At 50.3% G+C, this 22,362-nt stretch overlaps 1 protein-coding gene and 1 long non-coding RNA gene across 2 annotated transcripts in view; both read right to left on the bottom strand.

Annotated features, from left to right (window-relative positions):
- Positions 1 to 11,049, bottom strand: part of NXPH3 (neurexophilin 3) — a 38,041-nt gene extending 26,992 nt beyond the window's left edge. Inside the window, exon 1 of the mRNA XM_082194534.1 lies at positions 10,706 to 11,049. Within this exon, the coding sequence (XP_082050660.1) occupies positions 10,706 to 10,762 (57 nt within the window). The 5' untranslated portion in view covers positions 10,763 to 11,049. The remainder of the gene's footprint in view (positions 1 to 10,705) is intronic.
- The window catches only part of LOC309516099, a 131,894-nt gene that overhangs the window by 41,286 nt on the left and 68,246 nt on the right, over positions 1 to 22,362 (bottom strand). The window lies entirely within an intron of this gene.

Below are 22,362 nucleotides of genomic sequence, written 5' to 3'. Positions count from 1 at the left end.
TTTTAATTGCTGCTGCAATTTAATTGCTGCTGCATAGTTTAAAGAATTAACTGGACTGAGAAGCTGATGGACTGGGAAGTCTTGAGATATGAAATGTTTAAAGGTAACTGTAAGTGGTATATATCTTAATTTAATTTAATTGATTGATTGATTTTGGTCACTGACCAGAATGCAAAAGTATGTATCAAATTTTGGAAAATGCATTAAAAAAATAAACTTCATTAGGGTGAAAAGAAAGCCAACCTTTTTTCTTTTTCTTACAAAAAGCTCTGCTCAGCATGGCCCTCCAGATGTTGTTGGGACTACATACCGGTAATCCTTTACCATTCGCCATGTTAGCTGGGGCTGATGGAAATCCAACGCCCTCAGTGTCCACAGCTGGGAAATGGGAACTATAGCTGCCAACCACATGGGGTGTCAGTTTATTTTCATGAAATTGCCCCCCCCAAAGAATCAATACTGCTGAACAATCATACAAAATACTATAGAATGATCAACACCTCTCTCTCTTCAGGCTTCTTTGTATCTGTTTGTTTAGATGAACCAGAATACAGAATCGTAAGTGCCAGATTAAATGATAACAACTAACAGCCTTCTGGAATTAGATCACCTTTCAGGTAAGCAGATTTCAACTAAACATTGGGCAGACATGCACCATAAATTCGAAGGATTGTTTGACGCACATTTAAAGCACATTACTTCCCGCAAGAATCCTGGGAACTGTCGTTTGCGAAGGTTCCTGGGAATTTGAAGCTCTGTAAGGGGGAAAACTACAGTTCCCATGATTCTTTGCATGGCGTGGAGTGTCAGGCTTCCTAGTTGTAAGAGTTATTTGACGGTGGAGCAGGAGACGTCGGGTTCTTCTTCACCAAGAATATTTAAGCAGAGGCTAGGCGGTCATCCTATTAGGGATCCTGTGTGGTAGATCCAACATTGATCAGGGTGGGTTGGCCTCGATCACCTCCAAGATCCCTCCCAACTGATTCTAAATTCTAGAAGCAGGCAAAGATGGGAAAATTCCAATGCAAAGGACTGTCCTCTCCTATAAAGATCCTCCTTTATGTGGTAACTCACTGCACGTGTATGAGAGAGGGCACCAAACATAGGGCCTCGCCCCGAGATCTGGGAAAGTAAGAAGGCTCTACAGTGGTACCTCAGGTTAAGAACTTAATTCGTTCTGGAGGTCTGTTCTTAACCTGAAACTGTTCTTAACCTGAAGCACCACTTTAGCTAATGGGGCCTCCTGCTGCTGCCATGCCGCCGGAGCGGGATTTCTGTTCTCATCCTGATGCAAAGTTCTTAACCCGAGGTACTATTTCTGGGTTAGCAGAGTCTGTAACCTGAAGCGTCTGTAACCCGAGGTACCACTGTATATAAACTAGGAGCTGGAGCTCTTATTACATGGGTATTTCTGAATCAGCGAAGGGGGCACGCAGAAAGCCTTGCGGTCCAGTCCCTAGTATCTCCAGGCAAGGCTGCATGCCCTCCAACTTCCCTGAAAATGTCAGGACCGTCACGAAAACCCTGCTTCTCACTTGCTTCACGTGGAGCCCGAATTCCCAAGGGGCCTTCCCTTCAGTCCAACATTTCAACGTGTTACTGGAAGTTCAGATCCGTACATCCTTCTAACATGTCTCTTAGCTCTATGCCTCCTGCTCCCCACCCCCATCCTGCCACACTCAATATGGCGTCACTTCCTGTTTTTATGAAAAAACAAGATCCGGGTCACTCCAATGCCCCGAAGAAAGTTTCCCGCTGTTTCCCCACTACTACAGGCAGAGGGCCTTCTCGGTAGTGGCGCCTGCCCTGTGGAACGCCCTCCCACCAGATGTCAAAGAGAAGAACAACTACCAGACTTTTAGAAGACATCTGAAGGCAGCCCTGTTTAGGGAAGCTTTTAATGTTTGATGCATTACTGTATTTTAATATTTTGTTGGAAGCTGCCCAGAGTGGCTGGGGAAGCCCAGCCAGATGGGCGGGGTATAAATAAATTATTATTATTATTATTTATTATTATTATTACTACTCAGTTGGTCAGTCTCCCATCAAGAAAGTGGTGAGTGGGCAGGGCCTGTCTGCAAGGCCGTCGCCATGACTGTGAGGGGCACCAAGGGATTGCTGATCACTTCACTCTGGCTTCCTTCATTCAGCTGCTGCAACTGAATCCCTGCCCCAGCCTCAGAGGGGGAAGATGCAAGGGACTGGGCACACTGATGTAGAACATGTCCCTATTTTCCATGATTTTGCCTATTAATTTTTATTAATTTCCCAATTTTTAAACAGATTAACATGAAATCAATTCAAATTTAACACATATTTTAAAATGGACTTTCCACACACCCCCTTTCAAGATGCTTCTTTCCCCTCCCTCCTTTGCTGCTTGCAATAAAGTACATTTCCTTAATTTCTAATACTTTCCCATCCATTCTCTCTTTCCATTGACTGCGCATGTTCAGTTCCTGCTTGGACTTTTATTTAACCATTTCCCAATTGATCAAATATAGTGGTACCTCTGGTTATGTACTTAATTCGTTCCGGAGGTCCGTTCTTAACCTGAAACCGTTCATAACCTGAGGTACCACTTTAGCTAATGGGGCCTCCCGCTGCGCGATTTCTGTTCTCATCCTGAGGTAAAGTTCTTAACCCGAAGTACGACTTCGGGGTTAGCGGAGTCTGTAACCCGAAGTGTTTGTAACCCGAGGTACCACTGTAGAGTTAATCTCTCTTTATCAACTAATACAGTTCATTCATCATGCCGTATATGTCCCTATTTTCATCTGAGGAATGCTGGAGGGTACTGGGCTGGGAATGTCTCCCACCTGAAATTCTGAAGAGCGAATGCTAGTTGGTAGAGACGGTACTTTGCTAATTGGATTAAGGTTCAATATGAGGCAGGTAAGGTGTACAGGACAGGGATTGGGAGGAACCAGTGGCCCTCCCCGATATGGCTGGACTACAACTCCCATCAGGTCCCGGCACCACGGCCAATGATCGAGAGCGATGGGAATTGTAGCCTAAGAATTTTGGATCACCACAATTCCTCCCCAGGGAAAAGGAAACATCACTCCCTGAGCTAGTCAGAACAGATGATACTGGACCAAATGTACCAGAGGACAAGGCAGGCTTTGTATGTTTATTGTAGGGATGGGGAAGCCTCTAGGCCCTTTGGCTATTGTTGGACTATAACTCCCAAAATCCTTGGCCATTGGCTATGCTTGCCAGGGCTGATGGGAGTTGTAGCTCAGCTGGAGGGCCAAAGCTTTCCAACCTCTGCTTCACCGTAATAGGCAACCAACCCCTGGTGCCTGACGACTCTGAGTTCTGTAATTAACGCAAACAAACACAACCGCCTTTTTAAGTAGAGAGGAGAAGACCGCAGAACCATCCTAATTTGATTTCTTGACGTGCAGACGGATTTTTAAGTGCCCCATTGACTGGCATAGGGAGTAACCATTTATTATTATTATTTTAAGAGAGGAAGGAAAATACATTATGAGGGGTGGGGTGGCTGGATGGGGAAGAAACCAGGCGAGAAGCAAGCACAGTGACAAAGCCACCCGGTTCAGACCAGCTGCCAGCCCCCATGCCCACAGTATTTGGAGGAAGATGTTTCTACGCCAGTTCGGCAGGGATTAAGGGCACTCTGCTGCCAAAGAAAACTCTGGGCTTGTTTCTGTGTGGACATGAAATGTGTGGGGTTTTCCCCCCTCCCCTCTGTTCAGAGAACAACAAAATGATTAGTGGGGGAGCTGGTAGGAGCTCTGTGTACCCCAAAGGGCAGTGGGAAGAGTTCCTAGTGTCTTCTCCAGGAGATGAGGTTTGCTACCTGGGCCACCCACAATTCCAGTGAGATAACTTCTGTTTTTCAATGGGCTCGGAGATTAAATGGAGGGTGTGTCTGTGTCGGGCACCTTTGCCGCTCGCTCCCCGCTGGAAATCAATTGTTATTCACCCTTCTATGCCACCCCACCCTGCCAGGTTCTTAAATATAAATGCTGCATGCAAAATCTCAGAATCCGTGTTTGTTTTTTCCTCCGGGGGGATGATAACAATGATCTAAGAAGTCGCCTTCTGGGCATCCAAGCAGAGGTCTTCTCTTAGACCCTTCCTGCCAACCAAAAGGTGAGCAGTGCCTCTTGAATACACAGCTCCAGAGCCCCGGGCAAAGGATTAAACAACAACAACAACAACCAGAACCTTGCAGACATGCATTGGGATAGCGTGACCGGGGGAAAAAGCCTCTTCTCTGCTTGATAGGGAAACAAAGCTTCTTAAGCCTGCTGCAGCATTTTTAAAAACCCGTGCCGTTTACAAGGCCTGATTTGCTAATTAGTTTTTGTAAGTTTTGGCAACCGTTTTAAACAGGGGTCAGTGGGGAACCTGCCCATCTTGCAGGGGGTGGGGGGGCAGAAATGATCATTTGCTACCAGCCCAGAGTCGATTAGGTTCGGCACAGACTCTGGACCTGTGTTCAGATCTTTCCATCGTCAGGAAAGCTCACTTGGGTGACCTCAACCATCTCTTATTATTTTCTCTTCATCTGCCGCCCTTTGTGTCCCCATTGGATTTGGGAGGAATCTTCACTCCCTTGAGTTCTGCCTTCCTCGCCCCATAAGGGATTGCCATAAGTAGAGCTAGTTTGTTTGGTGGCCTTCCAGTTTCCTTCGGGGAAACTTGCAGGATGGATTTTGTTTGTACTTAGGATCTGATAGCTTGCCACTTGCAAGCACCTCTTTCCCCAGGACCAGGTTGCCTGTGTGAAATATACTCGGAGTCGCAAAGTGATTTCATGCTCTTTATTCAGCTCATAGTGGTGAGGAGGAATGAATGAAAGTCCCCTCACAGTATCTGCTTTATATACACTATTTACACAATGGGCTGCACATGATTGGCTAATTCCGGAATTCTACTGTAAGCCAATCAGGTTGTGGATTCACTTCTATCTGGAGCAGGATTGGGTGGTTCCTGCCAACCAATCATACTGCTGCATTGTTCTAGGACCAATCAGACTGCTGCATTCTGAATCCTATTGTTCTAGGACTAATCAGACTGCTGCAATTTGGATCCTATTGTTCTAGGACCAATCAGACTGCTGCAGTTTGAATCCTATTCAACTCAGTACATAACACCCCTCCCCTCTAAGTTCCAGTCCTGCCCGGGAGGTCGCATTCATAGTCCTCAAGGTATGCCGGCGGCCTACGTGTGCGTTGCGGCCTGGGGTGTTCCCTGGTCCGGGCTCCCGGTTCTGGCTCGTGTTCCAAGGATGCTGGCTGTGATGGGGTTGTTTGGTCTGGTGCAACCGGCTCGCTCAGTCGTGGTTCTGGTTCTGGTGTCCTTTCGGCCTCACGGGTCCTCTCTGTATTTACTGATTCTGCCTCTCCTGCTGGCCCCTCCTGCTCTATGGGCCTCACTGCCCCGCTGTTCCCTTGGGACTCCTCTGACATGTTCTCCTCCTGGGTTTCTCCCGGGAATCGTCGCCGTATCTGGTCGCAGTGGCGGCGCCAGCATTGCCCCCCATCCGTTAGCACCTCGTACGACACTGGGCCAGTGACCCTGGTGACTGTGGCGGGTACCCATGCTGGGCCTGCCCCAAAATTCTTTGCGTACACTGGGTCCTGGGCCTCGAAGGTCCGGGGGTTCCTGCCTTCCCCCACCACTACCTCATCCTGAGCTCTATCGGGGTGAAGGCGGTCCAATCTGATTGCAAGGCGCCGACCCATTAGTAGTTCAGCGGGGCTCCGGCCGGTTGTTGAGCTGGGGGTGCTGTGCTGTGCTAGAAGGAATGTGGCAAGGCGGTACTCCCAGTCCCCTTGCGTCATGCGGCGAAGGGTGTCCTTGGTGGTCCGCACCATGCGTTCTGCTTGGCCATTGGTGGCAGGGTGGAACGGTGCCGAACGGATGTGGCGGATGGCGTTCTGTGCTGTGAAGGTTTGGAATTCTCCTGACGTAAATGCAGTCCCGTTGTCTGAGACGAGAGTGTCAGGGAGCCCGTGGGTTGCAAACAGCCTGCGTAGTACCCGGATGGCTGCGGACGTGGAAGTGGACGGTACCAGTGCGACTTCCAGCCATTTGGTGTAGGAGTCCACCACTATGAAGAATGTTTTCCCCTGAAAGGGGCCAGCGAAATCCACATGCAGGCGTGACCATGGTGCTCGGGCGGACTCCCAGGACTGGACTGGGGCCCTTGGGGGATCTGGGCGGGATTCTTGGCAGGCCTGGCAGTGTTTGACCCAGGCCTCTATCTCTCCATCGATCCCCGGCCACCACACATAACTCCTGGCAAGGGCCTTCATTCTTACTACCCCTGGATGTGTCTCGTGTAGGGCTGTGAGGACCCTTTTGCGGAGGGGCTGGGGAACAACGACTCTGCTTCCCCATAACAGGCACCCCTTGTGCGCCGACAGTTCATGTTTGCGGGTTGTGTAGCCGGCGAATTCTGGCCCGGGGCTGCCGCTGGGCCATCCCCTCCACACCCAGTCCAGGACCCGGGAGATGACCCTATCTTTCTTGGAATGGTGTGCAACTTCTTGTGCCTGAATGGGGCGGTCGGGAAGCAGCTCCAGGCTCATAACCTCTTGTGCAGGTGCTGGGTCAGGGCCTGTTTCCGGCAGTGGTAGCCTGCTGAGGGCGTCCGCATGGCCCATCGCCTTCCCAGGTCGGTGAATCAGTGCATACTGGTAGCTGGCAAGGAAAATTGACCACCTGAGGACCCGAGGAGACAGCACTTGGGGGGTCTGCTTTTCGGGGGCAAACAAGCCAAGCAACGGCTTGTGGTCAGTCACCACGGTGAAGGGCCGCCCATACAAGAAATCATGGAATTTTTTTACTCCCTTCACGATTGCCAGACCCTCCTTGTCAATTTGCGAGTAGTTCCGCTCGGTTGCGTTGAGTGTCTGGGAAAAGTACGCCACCGGTACCTCTCTTCCATCCGAGAGTTGGTGCCCCAGGACAGCGCCAATGCCATAGGGTGAGGCGTCGCATGCTAGCACCACTGGCAGCCTCTCGTCGAAGTGTGCCAAGACAGAGTTTGAGACAAGCAAGTCCTTGACTGCCTGGAATGCGGCCTCCTGGCGCTGGCCCCACACCCAAGGGGCCCGCTTGTCCAGGAGTCTGTGTAGGGGCTCCGCTACCGCCGCCTTGTGGGGAAGGAAGGAATGGTAAAAGTTCAATAGTCCCAAGAAGGCCTGAAGTTCAGTCTTGCTCTTGGGCGCTGGAGCATCACAAATGGCCCGTACCTTGTCCCCAGTCGGGTGGACCCCTTCTGCGTCCACCATAAATCCCAGAAAGTCCACCTGAGGCACTCCTAGTAGACATTTTTCCCGCTTCACCTTGAGACCCGCCGTCTGGAAACGGTGCAGAACGGTGCGGAGGCGGTCCTCAAACTCCTCTGGTGTGGGCCCGGCAATCAACACATCATCGAAGAAGGGGGTGACACCAGGAATCCCTTTGAGGAGAGAGTCCATTAAATTCTGGAATATGCCTGGTGCCACGCTGACCCCGAATTGCAGCCGCTTTACCCTGAACGCTCCTCTGTGTGTCACAATCGTCTGTGCCTCTGCTGTGGCCTCATCTACTGGCAGCTGTTGATATGCTTGGGCCAAGTCCAGCTTGCCAAAAATTTTCGACCCAGCCAGGGTGGCAAGGACATGGCTGACCACTGGCACTGGGTATGCGTGGGCCGTGAGGGCCTTGTTTATGGTACATTTGTAGTCTGCGCAGATGCGGACCGAACCATTAGGCTTGACGGGTGTGACGATTGGAGTTTCCCAGGGGGCATTAGGCACCGGCTCCAGCACTCCTTGCTCCACGAGTCGGTCCAATTCCTCATCTATACGGGGTTTCAAGGCGAACGGGACCCGGCGGGCCTTGAGCCTGACCGGTCGTACTGCGGGGTCAAGCTGTAGCGCAATGGGGGGGCCCGTATACTGTCCCAATTTCCCGTCGAAAACCCCTGGAAATTCCTTGCATATGGCGTCCACGTCCACTTGTAAGCTAGTGTGGTTCACCCCGGTGACAGCTAGCCCCAGTGGTCCAAACCATGCCAATCCCAGTAAGCTAATGTAGGGGCCCTTGACCACAAGCAAGTCTAGTTGCCGCGTCCGCCCTCGGTATTGCACCCTGAAGCTCCCCACCCCCATTGTGGGGACCTTACGTTTCTGGAAGTCCCGGAGGGTGAATGGGGCCGGCCTGAGTTTGGGACCCCCAGTAGGACACAGTTTCCTTAAGGTCTTTGCCGAGATTATGGATAGAGTTGAACCCGTGTCAAGCTCCATGCGGCATGGGGCCCCCTCTATCTGTACCTCTACATAAATTTTCTCTACGTTGGGGTGGGGCAACTGGTATACCTGGCAGTCTGTGAGCTCCGTCGAGTTGCCTTGGTGCGTTGGGCCCCGGGACCTGGGGCTCTTGGGTTGGTCATCTGATGCCTGGTGTCGGGTGGGCCGAGCCCGACACACCCGGGCGATGTGTCCCGATTTTCTGCACTGCCTGCACTCTGCGTTGCGGAAACGGCAGGTCCTCCTCTCGTGACTCTCCCCGCAGCTTGCACAGTTTCCTCCTTCTCGTCGAGGCAGCTGTGGTCTGTGCGCTGCTTGAGTGCGCTGCTGTACTCGGTGCACCTCCTCCCTGTCGGATCCTGAGTCGTCGGTGAGGTCTTCATGGTGGACCCTCGGTTGGGATGGAAGGCTCGGCCGTGCCTCTTGCGTCGACCTCTCGGCAGCTTCCGTTGCCAGGGCCTCCTCCAGAGCGACCTGGAACGTTAGGTCCTTCTTAGCGTAGAGGCGTCGTTGCAGCTTCTCATCCTTCAGGCCACCGACGAGGCGGTCACGAAGCATGTTCTCCAGCTCTGAGAAGTTGCAGAACCGGGCGGCTTGGCGGAGAGAGGTCACAAACCCAGTTATGGTTTCCCCAGGGGCTTGTCGCTTTGCGTAGAAGGCATTTCGACGAGCCACCACTGAGGGCTGCGGCGAAAAGTGCCCCTTCAGCTGTTCCATTATTGTTTTGTATGGAACAGTAGCGACGTCTTCAGGCGCAAGGAGAGCCCGGGCGATTTCAAACGTCTCCTCTCCGCAGACGCTGAAGAATATCGCCCTCTTCTTGGCGTCTTCTTCGTCGGTGACCCCTTTGGCTTCTAGGAGGAAGGTGAAACGGGAGGCGTACGCTTCCCAGTCTCCAGATGCTGGGTTGAACGGTGAGAAGCTGCTGTCGGTTGCCATTCTGAGTTCCTTGTGTCCCGGAGCTGAAGCCTGGATACACGGTGCGAGGCAGCGGTGCGGCAGGTGGCGGTGCTGCGGTGCTGTGTGTGGCAGTCAGCTCAGCGGGATCCCACCCTCGTCGCCAGTGAAATATACTCGGAGTCGCAAAGTGATTTCATGCTCTTTATTCAGCTCATAGTGGTGAGGAGGAATGAATGAAAGTCCCCTCACAGTATCTGCTTTATATACACTATTTACACAATGGGCTGCACATGATTGGCTAATTCCGGAATTCTACTGTAAGCCAATCAGGTTGTGGATTCACTTCTATCTGGAGCAGGATTGGGTGGTTCCTGCCAACCAATCATACTGCTGCATTGTTCTAGGACCAATCAGACTGCTGCATTCTGAATCCTATTGTTCTAGGACTAATCAGACTGCTGCAATTTGGATCCTATTGTTCTAGGACCAATCAGACTGCTGCAGTTTGAATCCTATTCAACTCAGTACATAACACTGTGAATGAATATGTGATACAGCTTTCTCCCCCTGTCTTGTTGTGGTTTCCTTACTTGCAGCCTGGCTCGCCTATTTGAGCCAGCTAGAATTGCTTATTTATTTGGGTGGTGCAACCTGTTTGCCTCTTCAAGGTGTATTTGTGTTTGTTCCAGGGGTAGCCAAATTGTCCTCTCTCTCTCTCTCTCTCTCTCTCTCTCTCTCTCTTTATCTTTTTCTGTTTCTCCTCCCTGTAGTGCATTTAACTACATCCTGACATAAAGCCACAAAGCTGCTATTGAGCAGAATCCGATCCCAGAATGAGATAAAAAGTGATCAGATAGCTTTATAAGACTGTTCAAGCATTCTGAATGACTAGGTACGCTCAAATGGAGGAGTTAGGATTTATTTCTCATCTTTAAAAATCTGAGCTGTTTTGTGTTTTATTGCGGTATATTTTTTACTGCATTCCTTGTCTTTTTTTTTTAATAACTCGTTTTGAACTTTTATTGCACGTTGCCCGGAGAACTCTCCTCCGGGGTGGTTAACCAATTTAAACGAACAAGCAATGAGAGATTCAAACAGACAAGCAATTAAGGAAGAGATTTGGCAGGTGACGCTTTTCTTAACCAGGCACCTGTTTACAACCCTAGATCAGGACCTTAAAGAAAAGGAAAATGGCAACCTTAATTGATAGGCAGGTGGATGGGTAGCCCTGCCTTGTGGGGTTGGACTAGATGTCCTTTGGATCCCCCCTCCCAAATCTCCTGTGCCCCGACCCTGCCTTGGCAAAGTTGATGCGAGGACAATTGTTAAGCCCAGGCAAAGCCCGGTGCATGCTAAGAAGTGCTACGCGGAGGCAGCAGACCGCCAAACTGCTGGAACATACTAATTTCAAGCAGCGCTTTGCACAAGCCGCCCCTTTGCTCTCAGGCACCGCCAAGGGCATGCCACGATCCTTATTCTCTCCCCCCCCCCCCGCAACCTCCCCTTTCCCTTGTCCGTTGCTCACTCACCAGCAGATAGATGCTCCCTTGGATGAGGAATATGAAACAGCACCGTGTCAACTGCATTTTCTTTTCAGCCTCTCCTCCTCCTTTCCCCTCCTCTTATCGATATCTGGCTAAATCTGTTGTGCTTCCTTGCTGCTGCTGCTGCTGCTGTTTATAATCTGGCCTCTGGCTTCCTAGGATCTCCCCTTTCCAGCTTCCATCTGGCCGCCTCTATCCAGCCAGGCATGGATGGGCAAAACAGGAAGAAAGGGAAGCAGGAACGAGCCCCACTGTCTCAACCTCTGCAGTTGGAGAGCTCCATGGGGCTGCCTCCTGTCTGCTCCCTGCTTTGCCGGAGACTCTGGCAAAACTCACTCCAGTCCCTCGCTCTTTTCTTTCTCCCTCTCTCCCTCTCTCCACTAGCTCCCTCCCACTGACAGGTGCCACCACTGGAGCCGACGAGCCCTGCCTTAACCCCTTGCCTGCCTGCCTGGCAAACTTGGAAACTCAGCGCAGAGCTCCAAAGTTGGCAACAGCGTCCTAGAGAAGATTGCGCTCTGCCTCTGCCTTGCCCAGTTTAGGCCAGCATCCTGGGAAGAACGGCTGCAGGTAGGTCGGGAGCGAGGAGGGTGCCGATGTCCCCAGGGTCTTGTGGCCGGAGCTTGCTTTTAGGATGTGAAAGCTGGGGGGTTGGGGTCGTGTTGTTGTTCCAAGATGATGCTTGGCAAGGAGGAAAGAGAAGTTCCTAATCTGAGTCAGGGGCGGACTCCAGAAGCTGTTTTCAAGGACAAGGCTGCGTCCTTGGTCTGGGAAGGTTCAAAGCAGCTGACCTGAAAACAGAGACGTTATCTATACCTTTGTCTCCGTGAAAACATTTCGATTAAAAACAACGATAAAAGAAGGAAAGGGGAGTACCTTTTGAAAATGTGCAAAGCTGCTCTGGGTGTAGGTTAAAGACAAGAGCCCTTGGGGCAGACGGTATGACTCACAAGCAGGCTTCAGATCTGCCACATCCAGTCTTTTATTTTTAAAATGATGTATCCCGGTTGCATCCTGCCCATCTTGAATCCCAGGGTGACTTTCTGCAGCGCCTGGAATCTGGGAGGGGAAATCGGAGCACTGCTTTCTGCCTCCCACTTCTGAACAGAGGGTCCCGATCCATCTCCCAGGTTAGCCTCACCCGAGCAAATTGTGCTCTTGCACAGCTCCCAGTCATTTCAATGGAGCTTGTGCAGGAGAACTTCCCGCTGGGCTGTGGCCATATGGGATGTGCTTCCAGTATTAATTGCTCCCCCAGATTGATTGATCTGGTATTGATTGAGCTCCTGTCTTCCTCCCGCTCAAGGTTCTGCTCTGTTCTCGTTTAATGTTTTAAGCTGGCTTTTAATTGCATTGATTTTTAATTGTGTTTTTTGTCCCTCGTCTCCCCCCCTCCACATCACCACGCCTGGTTGAGCATCTTTTGCAAGTGACAAAGTGTCTATGTTTTAATACACATAAATAATAGGGAGTCAGATCAGTTTTGTCTGCCGTGCTTGATGGGGGCGTCCACCATAGTGCAGCTGGTAGAGCATGAGATTCTTAATCTCAGGGTTATGGGTTCGAGCCCCATGTTGGGCAAATGATTCCTATACTGCAGGGGGTTGGACTAGATGACCCTTGTGTACAAGACTGTGATTCTAGCTGCCTCACCTTGCCTCCTTCGGAAGCCCACCTTCGGACTTTCTCAAAGAATTTATATGAAGGTGTGAGACCAGGCTTGCCTTGTGCCAGCCTGAAGGGAAAAGTAAATCCTTGGGCTGGATCCAGAGCTTCACTTGCCAATCTCCAGTTCTTTGGCAAAGGCTGCCCTTAACCCAGTGGAGTAGTACATTTTTAAAATTCAGAAGCTCAGCATGAAAGTCCCCGTAGCCACTTGTCCCAAGGGAAAACCCCAAACCGCCAGCAACCGTGTTGATTAGTTTGTATATCTACAGAGATACAGACACCCCAGTAAGATCAGAATCATAGAATTGTAAAGTTGGAAGGGATCCCAAGTCAATGGTTCAAGTCCTGCCCTCCAGAGAAGAGCCCGCCTAGTCCAGCTCCCTGTTCTCATAGTGACCAACCACATGCTTATGAGATGCCTGTATTGAAGGGCCAGAGTTCAGCAGTGCCTATACCCACTGGTGATTCCCAGCAGCTGTCATTTGGAGGCAAAATGCCTCTGACAGAGGAAGTAGAACATAGCAGTCAAGACTCGTATCCATTGATAGCCTCCATGAATTTGTCTAATCCCCCTTTAAGGCCACAAAGTGTTGCAGCACATAGCACAATGCCCACTCGGTTAGGATCGGCAGGATCAGATGAAGAGACTGTCTTGACTAGGTATACGGCAGGCTCAGATGTTCTGTAGCTGAGAAGGCTCACAGCCTAGAGGTGCATCACGTGCTCTGCATGCCAGGAGTCCTAGGTTCAGTCCCTGGCGTCCTCCGGGAGGGCTGGGAACGGCCTCAGTCTGAAATCTTGAAGAGTTGCTGTGAAACAGTGCGCAAATTGGAAATTAGGGAATCTGTGGCCATCCAAACGTTGCAGGACTCCAGTCTCCATCAACCCCAGACAGGGATGGTGGGGCATATCTTCCAACATTTCTCCGATGAAAATAGATACGTCGTATTCCATAATGATAGATGGGACGCGGGTGGCGCTGTGGTCTAAACCACTGAGCCTCTTGGGCTTGCTGATTAGAAGGTCGGCAGTTCGAATCCCCAGGATGGGGTGAGCTCCTGTTGCTCTATCCCAGCTCCTGCCAGCCTAGCAGTTCGAAAGCACGTCAAAATGCAAGCAGATAAATAGGTACCGCTGCTCTGGTTTCACCAGAAGTGGCTTAGTCATGCTGGCCACATGACCCGGAAAAACTGTCTGCGGACAAACGCCGGCTCCCTCGGCCAGTAAAGCGAGGTGAGCGCTGCAACCCCAGAGTCGTCTGCGACTGGATTTAATTGTCAGGGGTCTTTACCTTTTATTCCATAATGATAATAATAATTTTATTGTTTATACCCCACCCATCTGAACCGGCTTGCCCCAGTCATTCTGGGCAGCTTCTAACTTATAAATATATAAAATGATAAAACATTAAAAGACTTCCCTGTACAGGTGTGCCCTTCAGATGTCTTCTAAAGGTTGTAGAGTTATTTATCTCCTTGGCTCGGGGGTCGCATAACTCCACACCCTCCAATATATCTCTGATGAAAACAGGGACGTCCTAAGGAGAAGCAGAACATTTGGGGATCAAATTAGAAACTGGGATGGCTTCCGTAAATCCGGGACTGTCCCTGGAAAATAGGGACACTTGGAGGGTCTGGTGGGGGTTGTAGTCAGCAGTATCCAGAGGACCGCCAGTGCTCCATCCCTGGTGCAGAGAAAGCTCTGCTGGATGGACCAACGACCTGAGTCAGCTTCCTGTTTGTATGGCACAGGCTTTAGTTTCCTTCCCAGCTGCATTCCAGGTGAAATTTCAGAAGGTGGACCCTTTCCCTACATGGAGATTGGGGGGGCGGGGGAGAGAAAGATGCCCCTGTTTAATTTCTGCCTGCAGTGCAGCTGTGAAATGCACAACTCTCTGGGAGAGGAATACAGAGAGAGAGAGAGCATTCCTAGATCAGCCAAACAAACTACCTGCAGCCTAATTGCGTCGCACCTCTAGAGACCGTTGAATATTACAAATGACTTCACAGCTTGATAGTACATTTTTGTTGTTGTTTAATTTAGTCAAGTTTTATTATATGGCCAAGGGCTTCGCGGCGCTACAAAGACAATCAGTCAAAAGCATATACCGGTAATACAAACCCAAATGGTTTGGCCTACGCCAGATCCAAACCAATTCATCACTCTTGCTTTTCAATAAATGCACTCATTGAGTTTTCGAATCGGCCCCATCGCTAAGCCTCAGAAACCCTTTTCGGTTTGAGACGTGCACATCAATTGCACAAATAAAAACCAGACTGCACCGCGCAGTTGCTAAAGCTCTCGACGTTTTCAACCTCTGCCTTCTGATTTGGGAGCTTTTGCCCGTAAATCTCAGATACTGGAGTGGAGGAAGGGAGCGGTGAGTTGCTCGCTGCTACTTTGGTGAGGATTGGAAAATACTCTGCACATGCTTAGAGGTGGGTCTCCAGTTTGAGATCACAGCTTACAAGGCTGAGTACTGGGAAAAGGAAAAGCTTGGGGTGAACTCTAGTGCAGGAACTGAGGACCAGTGGCCCTCAAAATGGTGTTCGACTCCAGTTCACATCAGCCCCGGACAGCATGACCAATGGTCAGGTCTGATGGGGATGTCTAGGGGACGTATAGGTTCCCCATCAAGATATGGGTGTTGGTCGTGTGCTAAAGGGACCAGCTAAATGTTGGCAAGTCTATTTATAACATCAATTTAGAAATGAGACTGCAGAGAAGGAGGCAGTATTGTGAAGACGAAACTGGCCTTGACCAGAGCCTTTCCGTCTTTGCCGGCAAATATCAGCTGGCGAGGGTTTATTTATTTTTCTGGAAGGTTTAATTTTATGTCAGCACGGTCACAGAAATAACACACAAATACCTGTCTGCCATTTTTAGCTGGCCTATTACACCTGCTGCTCTTTCCCCCTTGGATGGTCCCTAGAGATAGACTTTGGAAAGGGAGCCAGCGACGGCGGCTGGTGCAATATTTCATCACAAACCATTTCACCTGTTGGGTGGCCTTAAGAGAGATTTTCAAAAGCCCTTCAGCTCGGAGAAGCGTTCAGCGATGACCAGGTTTGACTGGTTTATAGTAAACAGAAAATGGGGGAGGGGGAGGGTTAACTCATTCCTCTCAAAACGAATTTCAAAATGAGAGAGGAAATGAGACGTTCCTTAATTCTGAGGCTGTTCTTAATGAGAACATACGGAGTCAACGAAGCCTGAAGCCTCTGAAGCCCAGCTCTCTCTGTGTGTATGTAGCTTTTAGCTGTATACTAGAGATACTCTGCTCATGCTCAGAAACACACCACACACACACACACACACACACACACACACACACACACATGTTCCCTCATTTTCTGAACAAAAGAGCTTCGTACTGCAGTCCTAACCCCACTCATTTGGGTACAAGACCCGCTGAATTCAACAGGACGTACTTCTGAGTAGAGCTGGCTAGGATTGTGAAATTGACTGTGTGGTGATGTTGTAACTGCCCTGAGACCTGTGGGTATACAAAGTTTAATAATAATAATAATAATAATAATAATAATAATAATAATAAAAATAATAATAATTAATAAAAAGGCTCATGGCTCAGATGGAGGCAGGGTGGCTGCTCCTATTTTGGGGGACAAGATATCTAAACTACACACACCCCACCCACCGCAGCCAGCTCAGACGTGTCACAACAACACTGAGGGAAGGGATGAGGGAAAGAAGCATCCAGACAGCACACTAACCCCATCCCATGCCAATGAATAGCTTGCTATCTTCTCTCCATGCCCTGAACAGAGACTTGATGTCCAGCAGACTCCTTACTGCAGGGATTGGGCACGATTTTGGCCTGGCGGGTCAGATATTTATCTCCCCCCCTCAGCATCACCGGACAAGTTGGATAGCTGGGTGAATCATCTATGCCTGCTTCCCAAAGTTGGGGTTAGGAGAAGAGAGGCTTCCTGCCAGCCTGTACCATGCAGGGAAAAGATTGAACCCTCCACCCAGCAGGATTGAACCCTCCACTCATCAGGGGTCTGCTTTGCCAGTGCGTTCCCTGCAGGGAAACAGACCCCAGCAGGACCGAACTCTGCCCTCCTGCCCATCAGCTGTCATAACTCAGTGACAACAGCTGACTGGCAGGTGAGCGTAGTTTGGGGAGAGGAAATGACCTCATGGGCCTGCTTGGATCCCCTGAGGGGACAAGCTTGGCTCAGTGGGCCAGAGGATTTGCAAAATTCTGCATGTGCCAATAGCTGCAAATGCCAATGTGATTACTCTAAATGAGGGGTCAGCAACCTTTTTCAGCCATGGGCCGGTCCACCGTCCCTCAGACCTTGTGGGGGGCCGGACTGTATTTTGAAAAAAAATATGAATGAATTCCTGTGCCCGACAAATAACCCAGAGATGCATTTTAAATAAAAGCACACATTCTACTCATGTAAAAACACCAGGCAGGCCCCACAAATAACCCAGAGATGCATTTTAAATAAAAGGGCACATTCTACTCATGTAAAAACACGCTGATTCCTGGACCATCCGTGGGCCAGATTGAGAAGGCGATTGGGCCGCATCCGGCCCCCGGGCCTTAGTTTGCCTACCCCTGCTCTAAATAGAAATGTGAGACATCTTATCCCTACTGGAGAGGACTTGGACCTCTGTGGCTGCTCATTCTGCTACCTGGATGAGTAGCTTCAAGGCTCCTGATCTCTCCTGTTCTTTAGCACTAGGCAGCCTTTCAAGTAAAGGATTGGGCTCCGTAAAAGTAGGGCAGATGGGCACCCTACTACATGGCCAGAAATGAGCCCATGGTTTTGGAAACACATTTCAAGACCGAAGCCCAACTCTTACAAGGCTGCATACACAACATGTGTTTGAAGCCTCTCTCTCCTCCTTTGCCATGGGAACTTTAGTTTACAGAACTACAATTCTCAGCACCTTTGAGGGAGGTGTCAAATGTGCTTGAAATGGTGTGTTTGCAGCCTCAGCCTTCCTCTGAGACTGTGCTGGAAATATATGATATTATGAAAGCTCTTTTCCCTCCTCCCTCCCTTCTCAAAATTTTTCTAATTTGTACTCTCAGCCTGAGTGCTAAAACTTGCTTGAGGCATGCAGAGTAATAAGAGGATTCCTTTTTAAATTTATTAATGAGCACACGCAGAGTGCTGTTTTGTTAAGGTGAGGAGAGTGTTGTCGGGTTGGCGGTTCTCTCTCTGTTTGGGGATAACATGCTGGCAGGGGTACCCCAGTACATTTTGTTGTCAAAGCAAGGCAGCAAATGGCAGCCCCCTCCCCAGCCCCACATTGTATAACACCCAGGATCAGTCAAGTTGCTTTGTCACCCAGCCCCAAGACGTTTTGCTGCCTGAGTTGAAGGAGAACAAGATGGCGTCCTCTTCCTGCTCCATATTAGGAAGCCAACTGGGTCAGCCATTGAGTCTTAGGCCTCATCTGCACTATGCATTTAAAGCAGTATTGTTGTTGTCGTTGTCGTTGTTGTTTAGTCGTTTAGTCGTGTCCGACTCTTCATGACCCCATAGACCAGAGCACGCCAGGCACTTCTGTCACCAACCTTTTTTGATGCCCGGGGATCACATTTGGATTTTTGAGTGAGTTGCAGTGGGTATCACTCCTTCTAGTCTCTTCACCCTCCCTCCCAGAGGCAGAAAGAGAGAAAGCACATGTTCCCACCCTCTGCTTTCCCTGGTAAAACCTGGATCTGGTAGAATTAATCCGAACCCCGAAAGGCACATAGAGCTGAAAGGGGAAGTGGGACGGAGCGCCGCTTTTCCATCTTCCTCCTCCTATGCACTTTCCAAAGGAGAAAATTGTACCCACCTGTTATGTACCGAAGTTCTCACCCTGGGCCAGCAGGGGGATACTGTAGATAGTTTTCAGTCAGGTCCACATATGCAAATAAGGGATAGAAGTGACATTCAGTGATTGGATAGTTACAGAAAGTGGTTACAGTTGCGTTGTAATGGAGCTCTATATACCATATTTTTCGCCCCATAAGACGCACCGGCCCATAAGACGCACCTAGTTTTTTGGGGGGGAAATAAAGGGGAAAAAATTATTTCCCCCCCAGGTGCGCTGCGCTACACCAGGAGCTTGGGGCGTGCAGAGCTCAGTGCGCCCCAAGCTTCTGCGTGCCGGCAAGGTCTCCGCTAGCGTGGGAGAGCCGGGCGCCTCTCCCAGGGCTAGCGGACCCCTGCGCTAATCCAGAAGCTTGGGGCGAGCTGAGGTCAGCGCGCCCCAAGCTTCTGCGTGCCGGCAAGCAGTCCGCTAGCCCTGGGAGAGCCGCGGGGCTCTCCCAGGGCTAGCGGACCCCTGCGCTACACCAGAAGCTTGGGGCGTGCTGAGCTCAGCGTGCCCCAAGCTTCTAGGTGTGCGCAAGCAGTCCGCTAGCCTTGGGAGAGCCGCGGGGCTCTCCCAGGGCTAGCGGATCGCTGCGCTACACCAGGAGCTTGGGGCGCGCTGAGCTCAGCGCGCCCCAAGCTTCTAGGTGCGCGCAAGCAGTCCGCTAGCCTTGGGAGAGGCGCGGGGCTCTCCCAGGGCTAGCGGATCGCTGCGCTACACCAGGAGCTTGGGGCGTGCTGAGCTCAGCGCGCTCCAAGCTTCTAGGTGCACGCAAGCAGTCCGCTGCCGCCCCAAGCCTTGCGCACCCGGTGGGACCTCCTGCCGGGTGCGCGAGGCTTGCAGACACTCGCCCGAAGCAGGGAGAGCCCTCCCGAGGGCTCCCCGTGCTTCGGGCGACAGGCTGCCGCCCCAAGCCTCGCGCACCCGGTGGGACCTCCTGCCGGGTGCGCAAGGCTTGCAGACACTTGCCCGAAGCAGGGAGAGCCCTCCCGAGGGCTCCCCCTGCTTCGGGCGACAGGCTGCCGCCCCAAGCCTCGCGCACCTGGTGGGACCTCCTGCCGGGCGCGCGAGGCTTGCAGGCATTCGCCCCATAAGACGCACCCCGATTTCCCCTTCATTTTTGGAGGGGAAAAAGTGCGTCTTATGGGGCGAAAAATACGGTAAGCAGGCTGGCTGAACCCTTCAGTCCAGTTCTGTTCTGGCCTGTGAATAAACAAGAGCTGTTTGAAGAGTCGCTGTGTCGTCTGATATGTTCACCCACAACTTAACACCGACCTCACCGCCTCACGAACAAGGGGGGCAGCGTGGGTGGGGAGCTCAGGGGCTTCACAGGCACCAGTCAGAGGCCTCGAGGGTGATGCTGTGCCCACGGGCACCACGTTGTGGCACCTCTCAGCGCAGGTCTTCTGCCCTACCATCCCTTCTGCAAGGACTTGCTCTGTGTTCTCTGCTTGGCTCTCGGAGGGCTCTGCTTTGTAATTTAATTTAAACATTTTTTTTACTGAAGATTTCTTGGTTTACAAAAGTATGTGCAATGTCTCTTTTTCCAAGTTACATATCAGTTTCATCTGTTGAGACACTAGTGAGATGAGAGCAAACGGAAAGTGAAGGAAGGCTGAGATTAGTGGTTATGATGACTGAAGGCTCAGCAGCAAATGGCCAAGGATGGTTTTGGAGGTGCCCCAGTTACAGCAGAATGAGCTTGGCATGCCTGTTTGACCCGTGTCCAAGTCTCTCTTTCTTTCTCTCCCTCCCTGTCTCTCCCCATCTCCCTTTCTCCCTCTGAATCTCCCCTTTCCTTCCTCTGCCGCTACTTTCCTTGAGATGGTGCTGCCCTCTCATGGGCAAAGTTGATGGAAAAATTTTTAAGAAACCCAACACTTGCATGGTTAAAGTTGCAAATTGCACACCCCACCCCCCACATTTCTCTGATGAAAATAGGGCCACCCTCTTCCATTATTATTATTATTATTATTATTATTATTATTATTATTATTATTATTAACACACACACACCCATCTGACTGGATTACCCCCAACCACTCTGGGCGGCTTCCAAAATACAGTGGTACCTTGGAAGTCAAACACAATCCATTCCGGAAGTCCGTTCGACGTCCAAAACGTTCGGAAACCAAAGCACGGCTTCTGATTAGCTGCAGGAAGCTTCTGCAGCCAATAGGAAGCCAGGGAAGCCACGCCGGATGTTCGGCTTCCAAAAATCGTTCAAAAACCAAAATACTCACTTCTGGGTTTTGATCGTTCGGGAGCCAATTTGTTCGGGATCCAAAATACGATTGTATATAAAAACACGATAAAACATTATTATTATTTTTTAAAAACCTTCCCTATCCAGGGCTGCCGTCAGACTTCTTCAAAAGGTGGTATAGTTACTTATCTCCTTGGCTGGGGGTTTCACAACTCCATACCCTCCAGCATTTCTCCGATGAAAACAGAGACACCTGTAATGGTTCTAGGGGTTCCTCGTGCGTAAGCCTGTGGCAACACTTGGCTGGGTTGCCTGAGTGAACCTTTCCTGTCCGGACAACCACTCACTCGTGGCTGTCTCAATCACTGGCAGAATCCGTCAGTGGGAATTTCTTAAACTTCTTCCAGCAAAGAAGTTCTTTGACGCCCAGTCTCCTCCTACTCTCCCTGCGCGGAAGCCTTCTGCGCAAGGAGGGCGTAGGCAGCGGAGGACCCTTCCTCTCCCCACTGGTCCCTGGCAAGGAGTCATGTGACTGCCTCTCTGATTCCCCCATCTGCCCCCCTTCTTCACTGGAGCTAAGCTGATTCCCTTCCCCAGAAGATGGGCTGCCTCTCCCAATCCCGGGACGCTCTCTGGGATCCCTCTGGAGCTTGCTCTCTCCCTCTGGCACTGATGGCAGTTCCCTGACAATATCCTAAGGAAAAGGGGGACATTCCAGGATCAACTCAGAAACTGGGACAGCTTCTGCAAATCCAGGACTGTCCCTGGAAAACAGGGACACTTGGGGGGGTCTGAAATTAGCCCAGAACAGCTTTGGTGCTGCGCTTCCCAGCAAGGACCCTGCAGCCACGACTGGCTCACCGCTGTTATTCACTTATTATTATATATTCCTTTAAATATAGATTTTTAAAATATACATTATATATTCTTTTCTCTCTTTTTTTACCTCTTCTACTAGGAGAAGGGGTGGGGAGCCTTCAGATGTTGTCGGACTGCAATTCCCATCAGCTTCCAGTCAGCATGGTTAATGAGCCGAGTTGATGGGAGTTGAAGAAGAAGAAGAAGAAGAAGAAGAAGAAGAAGAAGAAGAAGAGGAGGAGTTTGGATTTGATATCCCACTTTATCACTACCCAAAGGTGTCTCAAAGCGGCTAACAATCTCCTTTCCCTTCCTCCCCCACAACAAACACTCTGTGAGGTGAGTGGGGCTGAGAGACTTCAAAGAAGTGTGACTGGCCCAAGGTCACCCAGCAGCTGCATGTGGAGGAGCGGGGATGCGAACCCAGTTCACCAGATTACGAGTCTACTGCTCTTAACCAGTACACCACGCTGTTGTAGCCTTAACAACAGCTGGAGAGTCACAGGTTTCCCATCCCAGACTTAGTAACTCATAACAGTGACAGCAGAGTCATATTCTCAGTTACAGTGGTACCTCATTTTTCAAACGTCTCTGTTGATGAACATTTCGGTTTTCAAACGTCGTAAACCTGGATGTACATGCTTCGGTTTTCGAACACGCCTCGGAAGTCAAACATGTCACACAGCTTCCACTGAGGGCAAGATCCTGAGGCCTAACTGTCGGCTATTGGGTTTTCAGTTTTTGAAAGTTTCAGAACTCGAATGGTCTTCCGGAATGGATTACGTTTGAAAACCAAGGCACCACTGTACTTTAAGCTCCAACTCCTTTCAATCAGTCCTGGTTTTCTTTACTTCTAGCAGAGAGGAAGTACTTTGCACCCAATCTGGAGTCGATTCAGAGAATGATGCTCTTTTTTAAAAAAATTAATTTAATTTATTTAACATAATTATTACAAAATGTAAGCAAAATATTGCAAATACATACATACATACATATTTCAGATAAGAACACAAATAAAAAAAAGAACAAAAGAGAAAAAAGAAGAAAGGAAAAAAGAAAAAAT

Source organism: Podarcis vaucheri, assembly GCF_965113315.1.
Source record: "Podarcis vaucheri genome assembly, chromosome: 13".
Lineage (NCBI taxonomy): Eukaryota > Metazoa > Chordata > Lepidosauria > Squamata > Lacertidae > Podarcis > Podarcis vaucheri.
Note: the sequence above shows the minus strand (reverse complement) of the source record. Positions and strands in the feature narration are given on the sequence as shown.